General features: G+C 40.9%; 2 protein-coding genes across 10 annotated transcripts in view; one reads left to right on the forward strand and one right to left on the reverse strand.

Moving 5' to 3' along the window:
* PDSS1 (decaprenyl diphosphate synthase subunit 1) overlaps window positions 1-1,250 on the reverse strand; it is a 52,170-nt gene extending 50,920 nt beyond the window's left edge. The window contains exon 1 of one of the 5 annotated variants that reach the window (XM_059661342.1): window positions 1,111-1,250. Coding sequence is in view for 4 of the 5 variants with exons in the window: in XM_059661325.1 (XP_059517308.1) it covers window positions 567-695 (129 nt within the window). In the remaining variant the exon portion in view is untranslated. Of the gene's footprint in view, window positions 1-566; window positions 798-1,110 lie in introns of those variants that run through there. The other 4 variants (XM_059661325.1, XM_059661333.1, XM_059661351.1 and 1 more) reach the window with 4 other exon arrangements.
* Window positions 1,137-13,619, forward strand: part of LOC132214257 (protein adenylyltransferase SelO-like) — a 64,794-nt gene continuing 52,311 nt past the window's right edge. For all 5 annotated transcript variants that reach the window (XM_059661169.1, XM_059661197.1, XM_059661207.1 and 2 more), the window contains exons 1-3: window positions 1,137-1,446; window positions 4,559-4,677; window positions 5,256-5,384. In XM_059661169.1, the coding sequence (XP_059517152.1) occupies window positions 1,137-1,446; window positions 4,559-4,677; window positions 5,256-5,384 (558 nt within the window). The remainder of the gene's footprint in view (window positions 1,447-4,558; window positions 4,678-5,255; window positions 5,385-13,619) is intronic.

Below are 13,619 nucleotides of genomic sequence, written 5' to 3' on the forward strand. Positions count from 1 at the left end.
GCTCTCCCTCCGAAGCAGCTACGTACGGCTGAAATCCTGTCCACCCTTAGCATCAGACCTGCACCCTCCACAGACCTTTTCGGCCTACCGAGGCCACCGGGATCCTCCGTACCTCGGAGGGTTCGGAGTGCCTTTGGCTCTAACATCCCGGTTCGGTTCTGCTCTCCCGAAGCCCTGGCTGTGTAACTCAGAAGGAAACCGCTGCAGACGATCTCCAGCCTTGACTTAGACCGTGCCCTAGGAGACTATATGACCACTCCTCCGGCCTTTCCCCCCGGGGGACCGGGCCCCTCACTGCTCCCTCCCCAATCCGCAAATTCTCCTCGTCCCGGGAAGTCGCTCTGCGATTCCGCGCGGCGCGCCCCTGCTTTAGGCAGACAGACGCTGGGAGCCCACCTCCGCGCCCCACCCTGCGGCCCGGCCCCCGCCTGGCGCCAGCCCGCCCAGGGGCCACCCCAACGCAGCCCCAGCGCGGCGCACGTGCGGCTCGCGCCCATTCATTCCTGCGCGCCGCTGTCATTGGGATGTGACCTCTGCGCCCGCCCCGGCGCGCTCCGCGGCCTCACCTGCGCACGGACGGCGGCGGCGGGGTGCGGCCCGGGAGGGCCCGTGAGGCCAGGGGAGCCGGGCCCGGGGGTCCGCGCCGCCCGCCTCCAGGAGCAGCCGTGTCTCCACCGCCACCAGCTCGAGGCCATGGTTCGAGTCTGAAAGTCGCGGCGGGCGGCGGCTCCGCCCTCGGGCCGAGGGTCCTCCTCCGGGACCCGGAGCCGGAAACCCGGCACAGGAAGAGCTTCAGCCCCGCTCGGGACGCCTCCTCTTCCTCCCCTTCCCTTTTCCCCCCTCTCCTGCCCCACCCGGCGGGGCCGCTAGCGCCCCCCAGCGGCGGCCTCGCACGGCCTCGGGCGCCTTTCTGCGTCTGAGCCACGGGGACCGCTCGGCCTTCGGGGGCGGCAGCAGGAGAAGGGTACGCGGCGGCTGGTCCCCTTCGCCCCCCGCGCCGATCGAGGGTCCGGGAGGAGCTAGTCGTGACCCTCTCCCTGGCCAGCCGTCTTTCCCGAACGCTCCCTGGGGTTCACGGGGAGTCAGTAGCTCCCACAGAGCAAACAGTACCTTGGGGTGACCGGCTGTTAGCAGAAATGCCGCCGTGCGCCAGACTTCCAGTCACTAACTTCTCTTCTGCATATTCGGACGGAAAAATGACTCCAAGAATCGGGTTCCCGTTTTGCTGCTTAAGCCGGAGGCTACAGATTCCGCGGCTGCTGCTGGTGTGTGTGACCTGCCACGCCGCTGCCATCGGCGCCTTATTGCCACCTGGCCTGGAAGGAAATGCCCGCCTTTTGCAACTTCTCAGTAACAAGTCAAACCAGGAGCAGGGCTATTGTGAAGCAGAAGCTAGACTAGCTTTGTCTCTCGACTTTTGGACTCTCTCCTCTGAAAACCTCATAGGTATACGGTGGCACAGTTGAGCCGTCTTGCTCGCGTCTGGATGTGTGAGCGCTATGTGGGGGTGCACTGAGCTGTGGGCGATTGTTTAATATCGAGTAATGTTGAAGCTACTTGTAGCCAGCTCAGGGGGTATGGAGAATGTGCAGGATTAGTACCCGAAATGGGTTAGAATAGTGATTTTCATCCGGTGTGCCACAAGAATTTTTAAAACATGCGATTCCTGACTATTTAGTCAGAAGCACTCACCTCTTTTCCCTTAGATTGTCAAATAAAAAAATGGCAACAGCCAACCAAATAGCCAAATCAAAATGATGTCTTATTTTTTGTCAGACCGGAAATATATATATATATATATATATATATATATATATATATATATATATATTACATATGCCGTAGAATTAGTTTAAGTGTGCTATGAGATGAAAAAGTTTGAAAATCTGGGTTAGAAAGACCTTTTCTTAATTCCATTGCCAGATCCTTTCTCGTGGTCATGAGAGTGTGTATTTATAACAGAAATCCATGATAGAATTGATCATTCAACACATGCATGCAAACCCACACAGCTAGTGAGAGAAAGTGTAAGGTTTAGGGGAGAAACTTAGTCTGTCCTCAAAAAACTCACTCTGAGGAAACAGACCAGCCAAGAGGCAACTGTAATTCTCTGATATTTTCCCTTGTTCTAAACCAGGTTTTTTGCCTCACAGTGTAAGTGTCCGTGTAGCTGGCACATATTTATCTTGAAATACATTGTTTTTTACTGAATAAAATTATAGAATAAAGAAATTTCTCAATCCAATTTTATGAGCCCCTCCCCCAGTCGTGAAGAATATTATTTTTAAAAAAGGTCTCTGGTGCTTTACAAATGAAGGTTGTTAATACACACCTGTGGCTTACTAGTATCATCATAAGGCTTTATATATTAAATATCCAACAGGTAGAATTTGCCAAAGCAAGTATAGCAATAAACACTTGTACTTGCAACAATTTTATTATTTAGACACCATCATTTGCCCTTTTTTACAGGAAACAGAGGAATTGAGTGTCTTATGCAAGCTCCCATAGTTGATAGATAGAGCACAACACAATTCTGTCAGGTCATTTTTATTTAGAAATGGTTTCCCCAGATTAAAACAAAATACCTGGTTCTTAAAAAGATGTAATACGACAAGGGTAACTAGGAAGAGCAGATGAAATTCATGAAGGCTTCTAACACCATAGTATAACTAAACTGATGAGCAATAACTCACCAATACAAGAAAAATAACCCACCAATAGGGCATGTAAAATACCAACTAATAGTTCTTTTGACCCAATTGGGCCAAGCATGAGTCTAGGAAGTTAAAAGCATAGTCTGAGCTGTGCAAGTAACTGCCAAACAACTCCCCTTTACATAAGCTCAAAATGACCTTTCTGACTGCACTTATACAAATGAAACAACCAGTATTGACTGATAAAAATGGAATAAGTATATTTAAAGCATTTTCAAAGTTATTTCTATGTTGGGGACTTGGCTACACATTGAGACATTGTCTTGCTGTGGTGATGATACTGTTCAAAACATGGTAGGACCAGGTTTTACAGATTATATACGTAATAGTATATACTTATTAACCATGTCTTGGTTCATAGTACTGCATAAAAGTACATCATCCTGAGGATATAGGACATGCTCAATTAATTATCAAGGTAACTGTTAAAAGAACATTTATTGAGACAAGAGATTTCAAACAGTTGCACATAAAGGCTAGCAGCTTTAGGGGATTTCATATTCTTAGGCAAAATTGAATTCTAAAGAATTTTGGAATTACTGATTTCTCTGAAATGTTAAAAAAAAAAAAAAGGTTAACATTGGAGGTTTTGCTGGTATTTTTAGTCTATGACTGATTAGTTGGTTAAACTGTAACAAGGGTGAGGGTTGGGTCTGCTGAAGCATTAGCCTTTTTTGTTCCATGGCCAATGATCACAAGGTAGTCAATGATCAGCTACCTTGCCAAAATGTGAATCAGTACAAAATCGTAAGTACTAGTGGAAATTATATACTGTCCATGCTCTACTAAAATGTCATTTATCTAACACTCTATTTCCACACAGAGGCTTTCCTAGAAGAAGAAAATATACTGTTGAGTTTTCCCATTGATTTTTAGAAAGAGTGGAAGGGAGGGAAGGAGAGGAAGAGATACTTCAATCTGAGACATATCAATGGGTTACTTCCGAAAGCGCCCTTAGGTGCGCGGGCTGACACCAACACAGCCCAGGACCATTAAATGATTTATGACATTGACATTTGACAACATAACTTCTAATCAGTGACATAGGCTTTTGTGTTCCTTTGTCTTATAGTTTTAGTAATACACCTACCTTTTCTATTCTTTAAATTGCTTTGGGTTAGGGAACGATTAGAATTAAGATTTATAATTAAGTTTTTTTAAGAATTTTACTTAAAAGTAAGTATGTTCAGTAGATCTAAAGCCTGTGCAAAGCTCTCTCCTCTGCAGTTTTTAAAATAACGCATATGTGCTTTAGTGCCTGGACTTTATGAAGCATACTTTATCTCAAAGGCAATTTAAACTTCCAGCCTTGGGAACAGGTATGTTATCAAAAGTTTTGAATTTTCTGGTGGAATTGGAAGTGGTTTTGTACCTTTAGTAAAGTATCCACATATTTTAATTGATTTTTCTAAAAGGCAAAAAGAATGTGATTAAATGCCTAATATGTCTTGATCGGATGCCATTGAATTGCCTAATACTATAATTATAATACTGTAATGATCTCACCTCCATTTTATTTATATATTTTTATTTGTAAATATTGCACATCCTATTGATTTACCATGAGTGAAAATCTTTGAAGACAGATATATGTCTTGTTTTAAACATTTTTTCGTCTCCTGTCTTCTTGGACAGTTCCACATACTATTGTAACTATATGAATTTTGGCTAGATAATAGTTGAAAATTATAAAATAACCTTTAAGTAATAAAGTATAAAGAAAATAGTGTTTTAAGTTGATTTTTTTTAAGACCATAGCCTTTTAAAGGAATATTAATATTGTAAATGCAACAAAAGAGAACATTAAGAAGGTTTTGTTTTGTTTTGTTTTGTTTTATCAGCTGTGTTGCCAGTTGATCCTGTTAAAGAAAATTATGTTCGTAAAGTGAAAAACTGTGTTTTTTCCATTGCTTTCCCTACTCCTTTTAAATCAAGAGTACATCTTGTGGCAGTTTCCAAGGTTAGGTTTTATTTTTTCACAATACAAATACTTAACTGACTACAACTTTCGTGTAAAAATATGTTAATATTTTTTCAGAGTTTAATTGTTAGTCTTTGTGTTTAAAATTCAGACACTTGGAGATTGTCATTCCTAGAAATCAGTTTTTGTTACTTATTCCTAGAGCCTCTACTCAGGTTCATCTTCAAATTATCTTACAAGGTACAGGTAAAAGACTTAAGTTCTTAGAAATGGGTCCTAATAACAAATTCTAAATTGTTCTCTCATGATATAAATGAATTTGGGATAAAAATAGGACATTTACTTTTTCTAGTTTCTTTAAAAAATACATGCTAGAAAAATATTATTTATACATCATAAGAAATATATAAAACTTTTAGAACTATAATAGAATTTCCCAAATAATCAAAACATATGGTACATCTCTTATGAAAAAATATTAATGTATTTTTGGAAGAGGTTTAGTCTTTTAATTTTCTTTCTTCCATTAAGTCTCTTTCCTTAAAAATTATTAAAGGATTATTAAAGGATTATTAAAGGATTTTATAAGGAGTTTTTTGTTTTTTTCCATTCTTTAGGAAGTTCTAGAAGATATTTTGGACCTTGATTTATCCGTCTCAGAAACGGATGATTTTATCCAGCTTGTAAGTGGCAAAAAGATAGTATTTGGATCCATTCCATTGGCTCACAGATATGGTGGCCATCAGGTAAGAGTAGCATCAGATGCATTGCTTTCCTTATGGAAACATAAACAGTTGGTGGAAATGTTGTATTTTTGAAGAAGTTATTTTGCATTAATTTCTCCAATTGAGAAGGTTAATTCCAATGTAACCCTGATTTGGGGGGTGGGGGGGAGGGAGGCTAGCAATCTGAATCTGTGCCAGCAAGCCCAGTGTACAATCTTGATAACCTACAATTAAGTCATTGCCTCTTTCCCAGAAACTGGTCCTGCAGAACCTGTTATATAAATGCTCACAGTTCACAGAGACCATAAACTGTGAACAGTGCACAGCCCTGGAGTGGGGGTTATTAGTGCTGGCTCCAGGCCAGACCATTAGATATGACCTGGAGACCCCCAACACCTGGTGCCTTCTTGCAAAAGCCCACGAAACGGACCAGAAGCATGATCCATATTTGAGGGACAAGGACACCAGAAAAGATATCAAAGAAAAGCCCCCTGCATGTTACTTTGCTCAGACTTGGAAAGTTATTCCTCTGAGTCCGCTGGCGTAAAATAAACAGTGTAACTCCTTTTCTCTAATGCGTTGCTTGGTTTTTCTCTGGACTGCAACACACTAATAGCATATTAACAAAATGTTTCTAAAAGAATTGTCACCATAAGATATTTTTAGATTAGCTGCTGTGATTTCTTACTGTGATAAAGCTAGAGCCTAAATTTCTTTCTTTTTTTTTCATTAAATCTTTATTCAGATTATTATAATTGTTCCTCTTTTTCCTCCCCCATAGCTCCCCTCCACCCGGTTCCCACTCCACCCTCTGCCCTTACCCCTCCCCCCACATCCATAGGTGTACAATTTTTGTCCAGTCTCTTCCTGCACTCCCACACCCCTTTTCCCCCAAGAATTGTCAGTCTACTCCCTATCTATGCCTCTGATTCTATTATGTTCACCAGTTTATTCTGTTCATCAGATTATTTATTCACTTGATTTTTAGATTCACTTGTTGATAAGTATTTGTTGTTCATAATTTTTATCTTTACCTTTTTCTTCTTCTTCCTTTTCTTAAAGGATACCTTTCAGCATTTCATATAATACTGGTTTGGTGGTGATGAACTCCTTTAGCTTTTCCTTATCTGTGAAGCTCTTTATCTGACCTTCAATTCTGAATGATAGCTTTGCTGGGTAAAGTAATCTTGGTTGTAGGTTCTTGGTATTCATCACTTTGAATATTTCTTGCCACTCCCTTCTGGCCTGCATAGTTTCTGTTGAGAAATCAGCTGACAATCTTATGGGTACTCCCTTGTGGGTGACTGTTTTTCTCTTGCTGCTTTTAAGATTCTCTCTTTGTCTTTTGCTCTTGGCATTTTAATTATGATGTGTCTTGGTGTGGTCCTCTTTGGATTCCTCTTGTTTGGGGTTCTCTGCGCTTCCTGGACTTGTAAGTGTATTTCTTTCACCAGGAAGGGGAAGTTTTCTGTCATTATTTCTTCAAATAGGTTTTCAATATCTTGCTGTCTCTCTTTTTCTGGCACCCCCATAATTCAGATGTTGGTATGCTTAAAGTTGTCCCAGAGGCTCCTTACACTATCTTCGTATATTTGGATTCTTTTTTCATTTTGCTTTTCTGGTTGGGTGTTTTTTGCTTCTTAGTATTTCAAATCTTTGACTTGATTCTTGGGATCCTCTAGTCTGCTGTTGGAACTCTGTATAATATTCTTTATTTCAGGTAGTGTATGCTAAATTTCTAGTTGGTTCTTTTTCATATACTCGAGGATCTCACTAAATTTATCGGTGGTTTCTAGAAAATTGAAAAACCTTATAACTGTGGTTTTGAACTCTATATTCAGTAGTTTGCTTTCCTCCATTTCTGTCATTTGTGACCTGTTTCTTTGTCTCCGCATTTTGGCTGCTTCTCTGTGTTGATAGAGTCGCTTTGTGTGCTAGGTGTCCTATTGGGCCCAGTGGCTCAGCCTCTCCAATTACCTGAGGTGGACACTCTTGGTGCACCCCCTTTGTGGGCTTTGTGCACAGTCTTGTTGTAGTTAAGCCTTGATTGTTGTAGGTATCACTGGGAGGAATTGACCTCCAGGCCAATTGGCTGTGAGAGTCAGCTGTGTCTACGGTGGGAGAACTTCTGTGCTGGAGACACCCTTATGGGGCAAGACTTGCTTCAGTGGGGCTTTGGTGCTCACTGAGTCTGCCCCCTGAGTGTGTCCCTTATGGATCTCAGGAGTTGTAATCTGGATGGTCCCCCTCTGACCACTGGGTACACTGGGTCTTGGATCTCTAAGGAGGTGCTAATTTAGCCTCTGCCTGAGGCTACCCAGCAGGAGCTCTGGAGAGATCTGCAGATTCCTCTTCTTTATTTGTGTCCTTCAGTAATCACTGCAAGCACCTCTGAGAGAAAACCACCCTCGAGTTTTGCCCGGTGCCAGATAGTCCAGTTTCTCCGCATATTAGTCTGGGTCCCCTGAGACTCGTCCAAAACTGGAGTTCAGAGCAGTTGGGAGCTTGTGTCTCCCTCCCGATTGAAAAAGACAACCGTGTCCTCATTTGCCAGCCCTTTCTGTGTGTGTGTGCGCGCCTCAGTACCTCTGCACTTTACTTCCGCACCTCCTCTGAGTCTCAGTGTGCTTTTCTCTTTCTTTCTAGTTGTAGAATTTCCACTCAGCCAGCCTTCCTGTGGTTCTGGATGATGTCCGTTTGTCTTTTAGTTGTATTTTTGAAGTGGTTGTGCAAGGCAGCAATTTCAGGTGTTTATGCCGCCATCTTGGTTTCTCGAGCCTAAATTTCTTTAATGGAATTTAGAAAACTGGGCCAGCACAAGTATAGAATTTCTGTGAATTATTGCTACAGGACTCATTCAGTGAAGAGATTTAGGCAAAGTCAGGTAGCACAGTTTGTCAATATAAAAGCCTTAGAAGGACAAATAGATTTTAACTTTGCTGAGATAGCTGTAGAGCAAAGTTTTAGAACTGCTAGAAATTATATCAGGATTAATTGGGGATGTTATAGATCAGTGATGGCGAACCTTTTGAGCCCTCACTTTTGAAAAACACTAACTTAACTTTGGTGCCGTGTCACATATAGAAATTTTTTGATATTTGCAACCATAGTAAAACAAAGACTTATATTTTTGATATTTACTTTATATATTTAAATGCCACTTAACAAAGAAAAATCAACCAAAAAAATGAGTTCGTGTGTCACCTCTGACACGCGTGTCATAGGTTCGCCATCACTGTTATAGATGCTGAAGCAATTAGGAAGGTACCTTCTAGAAGTGAAGCAAGTTCAGGTATGGTCTCTAATAATCTTTTTTTAAAAGAAGAAGGAGCCCAGCCAGTGTGGCTCAGTGGTTGAGAGTCAACCCATGAAATTGGAAAAGAGGAAGTAGAACTGTCCTTATTTGCAGACGACATGATATTATACATACAAAACCCTAGAGATTCCATCAAAAAGCTACTAGACTTAATACATGAATTTGGCAATGTAGCAGGATACAAAATTAACCCCAAGAAATCTGAGGCATTTCTATACACCAATAGTGAACTTTCAGAAAGAGAGATTATAAAAACAATCCCGTTTACCATTGCACCGAAAAAACTAAGCTACCTAGGAATAAACTTAACTAAAGAGGTAAAAGACCTCTACTCAGAAAACTACAGGACGTTGAAAAAAGACATAGAGGAAGACATAAACAGATGGAAGAACATACCGTGTTCATGGATTGGTAGAATCAACATCATCAAAATGTCCATACTACCCAAAACAATCTATAAATTCAACGCACTTCCCATTAAAGTACCAACAGCATACTTCAGAGATCTAGAACGAACTTTCCAAAAATTCATCTGGAATAAAAAAAGACCCCGAATAGCTGCAGCAATCCTGAAAAAGAACAAAGTAGGTGGGATCTCAATACCAGATATCAAGTTGTATTACAAAGCCACTGTTCTCAAAACTGCCTGGTACTGGCACAAGAATAGGCATATAGATCAATGGAATAGAATAGAGAGCCCAGAAATCGGCCCGAACCAATATGCTCAATTAATATTTGACAAAGGAGGCAAGAACATACAATGGAGCCAAGATAGTCTCTTCAATAAATGGTGTTGGGAAAATTGGACAGATATATGCAAGAAAATGAAACTAGACCACCAACTTACACCATACACAAAAATAAACTCAAAATGGATAAAGGACTTAAATGTACGACAGGATACCATAAAAATTCTAGAAGAATCCAAAGGCAAGAAAATCTCAGACATATGCCGAAGCAATTTCTTCACTGATACAGCTCCTAGGGCACTTGAAACTAAAGAAAAAATGAACAAATGGGACTACATCAAAATAAAAAGCTTCTGCACAGCAAAAGAAACCATCAACAAAACAACGAGAAAACCCACTGTGTGGGAAAACATATTTGCCAATGACATATCTGATAAGGGCCTAATCTCCAAAATTTATAGGGAACTCATACAACTTAACAAAAGAAAGATAAACAATCCAATCAAAAAATGGGCAAAGGACCTAAATAGACACCTTTCAAAAGAGGACATCCAGAAAGCCAAGAGACATATGAAAACATGCTCAAAGTCACTAATCATCCGAGAGATGCAAATCAAAACAGCAATGAGGTACCATCTCACACCTGTCAGACTGGCTATCATCAACAAAGCAACAAACGACAAGTGCTGGAGAGGATGTGGAGAAAAAGGAACACTTGTGCACTGCTGGTGGGAATGCAGACTGGTGCAGCCACTATGGAAGACAGTATGGAGTTTCCTTAAAAAACTGAAAATGGAACTCCCATTTGACCCTGTGATCCCACTTCTAGGAATATATCCCAAGAAACCAGAAACACCAATCAGAAAGGATATATGCACCCCTATGTTCATAGCAGCACAATTCACCATAGCTAAGATCTGGAAACAGCCTAAGTGCCCATCAGTAGATGAATGGATTAGAAAACTGTGGTACATCTACACGATGGAATACTATGCTGCTCTAAAAAGGAAGGAACTCTTACCATTTGCAACGTCATGGATGGAACTGGAGAGCATTATGCTAAGTGAAATAAGCCAGTCAATAAAGGAAAAATACCACATGATCTCACTCATTCGTGGACAATAGAGACCATTATAAACTTTTGAACAATAATAGATACAGAGGCAGAGCTGCCTCAAACAGATTGTCGAGCTGCAGCGGGAAGGCCGGGGAGGGTTGGGGGGCAGGAGGTAGGGGGGTAAGAGATCAACTAAAGGACTTGTATGCATGCATATAAGCATAACCAATGGACATAAGACACTGGGTGATAGGGGAGGCTAGGGGACTGTCTAGGGCGGGGGGATAAAATGGATACATATGTAATACCCTTTGTAATACTTTAAGCAATTAAAAAAAAAAAAAAGAAAAAAAAAAAAATAAAAGAAGAAGGAGCCCAGCCAGTGTGGCTCAGTGGTTGAGAGTCAACCCATGAACTAGGAAGTCACAGTTCCATTCCCATTCAAGACACATGCCTGGGTTGCAGGCTCGATCCCCAGTGAGGGACGTGCAGGAGGCAGCCGATCAATGATTCTCTCTCATTGATGTTTCTATCCATGTCTTCCTCTCCCTTCCTCTCTCTGAAATCAATAAAAACACATTAAAAAAAGAAAGGAGAAGGAACACAGAACCAGTTGTTGAAATTGCTGTGACTTTCCTTTAAGCTAGAGAAGATTAACTTAACACTGTTTTTTTTGTTTTTTTTTTGGTGGCTGGTTTACTCAGGAATAGTTTTTAGGACAAATAGCAAAATATAATAGGGTTGGAGTAAGAATTAAGTTAGGAAATATATGAAAAGGGTTTTCATGATAGCTATTTTTATAATTAGTATCAAGCTCTGTTTGTAGTGGTAGTTAATTCCTTTCAGATTTTTTATTGCTTCCATTTTTCTACTACCTAAGAAGCAAAATTAACAGAGAAGTTAAGAAGCAAAGTGGCATGACCATTAGAATTGAAAAGGACTCACTGGGTCATCTAGAACAAACATGAACCTCAGTGTCCTGAACAGTAATGTGCCAGGGTTGACCAATATCCTTGCAGCAGTTGTGAGAAGTGCCATGGGAAAGAAATCTGCTTAATTTTATTTGACTCACCCGTTTTCCAAACATATTTGACTGCAGGAGTCTGTGATTGCTTTGTTTTTAAGAAATAACTCTCAACATTTTGCTGAACCATGTTTCTGAGTTTAGAATCTTCTGGACTAGATGATCCTTACAGTTTTTCCCATGGTTCAAAAAGTCATTTCCATATAGGGTAAATTTATCAGCATTTATACCAGTACTCACATGTGCTGTTAAAGTACAAATGCAAACCTTAAGCCCTGCAGAGTGTTGTTAAGCTATACTTTTTTTGTACTGTTTTGGGTAGTAAATGTCTATACTTTTATCAATTTCATATTTCTCCTCTTGCTACTCCTCCCTGATTTGAAATTATAAATATTTGTTTATAAGTATGGCTTTGCCATTTTGAACTTAAAGTCCAGTAAATGCTTTCTCTCTTTTTTAAAAACGTATTTTTATTGATTTTGAGAGAGAGAGAGAGAGAGAGAGAGAGAGAGAGAAGCATCAATGTGAGAATGAAGTATCAATCAGCTGCCTCTTGCATGCCCCCCACTGGGATCAAGCCCGAAACCCTGGCATGTACCCTGACCTGGAATCGAACCCCGCAGCTTTTCTATGCATGTGATGATGTCCAACCCACTGAGCTATGTCAGTCATGGCAATGCTTTCTCTTTTAGTAATGGAGAACTACCTTCCTGTTTCCCGATTTCACTCCCAGCTTTGGGTTCACCATTCTTTCTGCTTACCTTTCATGGTGTGGGATATACCTAACATATTGGCAACTTTAGAACTTTCCAGAATATGCTGAGAGCACCTCTCATACCTGTGCTTTTATTTTATTTTATTTTTTTAATATATTTTTTATTGATTAAGATATTACATATGTGTCCTTGTCCCCACGTTACCCTCTACCCCCCCCCCTCATGCCCTCACCCCCCCGTTGTCCGTGTCCATTGGTTAGGTCTATATGGTTGCATGTAAGTCCTTTGGTTGATCTTTCTCCCTTACCCCCACCCTCCCCTACCTTCCCTCCAAGGCCCGACAGTCCAATCAATGCCTCTCCGTCTCTGGATCAGTCCTTGTTCATCAGTTTATGTTGTTCATTATATTCCACAAATGAGTGAGATCATGTGGTATTTATCCGCTCTCCAGTTCCATCCATGCTGTGGCAAATGGTAAGAGTTCCTTTTTCTTCTTCCTCTTCTTAAAGAATACCTTTTAGCATTTCATATAATGCTGGTTTGGTGGTGATGAACTCCTTTAGCGTTTTCTTATCCGTGAAGCTCTTTATCTGACCTTCTATTCTGAATGATAGCTTTGCTGGATAAAGTAATCTTGGTTGCAGGTTCTTGCTATTCATCACTTTGAATATTTCTTGCCACTCTCTTCTGGCCTGCATGGTTTCTGTTGAGAAATCAGCTGACAGTCGTATGGGTACTCCCTTGTAGGTAACTGACTGTCTTTCTCTTGCTGCTTTTAAGATTCTCTCTTTGTCTTTTGCTCTTGGCATTTTAATTATGATGTGTCTTGGCGTGGTCCTCTTTGGATTCCTTTTGTTTGGGGTTCTCTGCGCTTCCTGGACTTGTAAGAGTATTTCTTTCACCAGGTAGGGGAAGTTTTCTGTCATTATTTCTTCAAATAGGTTTTCAATATCTTGCCCTCTCTCTTCTTCTGGTACCTCTATAATTCTGATGTTGGTACGCTTGAGGTTGTCCCAGAGGCTCCTTACACTGTCTTCATATTTTTGGAATCTCTTTTTTTTTTCTTTTTCGGTTGGGTATTTTTTGTTTCTTTGTATTTCAAATCTTTGACTTGATTCTTGGGATCCTCTTGTCTGCTGTTGGATCTCTGTAAATTATTCTTTATTTCAGTCAGTGTATGCTTAATTTCTAGTTGGTCCTTTTTCATGTCCTCCAGGGTCTCACTATACTTATTGAGGGACTCACTAAATTTATCGGCGGTTTCCATAAAATTCTTGAAAAACCTTATAAACGTGGCCTTGAACTCTATATCCAGTCATTTGCTTTCCTCCATTTCTGCCATTTGTGACCTGTTTCTTTGTCTCCGCATTTTGGCTGCTTCCCTGTGTTGATAGAGTGGCTTTGTGTGCTAGGTGTCCTGTAGGGCCCAGTGTCTCAGCCTCCCCAAGTCACCT

Source organism: Myotis daubentonii, chromosome 1, assembly GCF_963259705.1.
Source record: "Myotis daubentonii chromosome 1, mMyoDau2.1, whole genome shotgun sequence".
In the NCBI taxonomy this organism is placed as follows: domain Eukaryota; kingdom Metazoa; phylum Chordata; class Mammalia; order Chiroptera; family Vespertilionidae; genus Myotis; species Myotis daubentonii.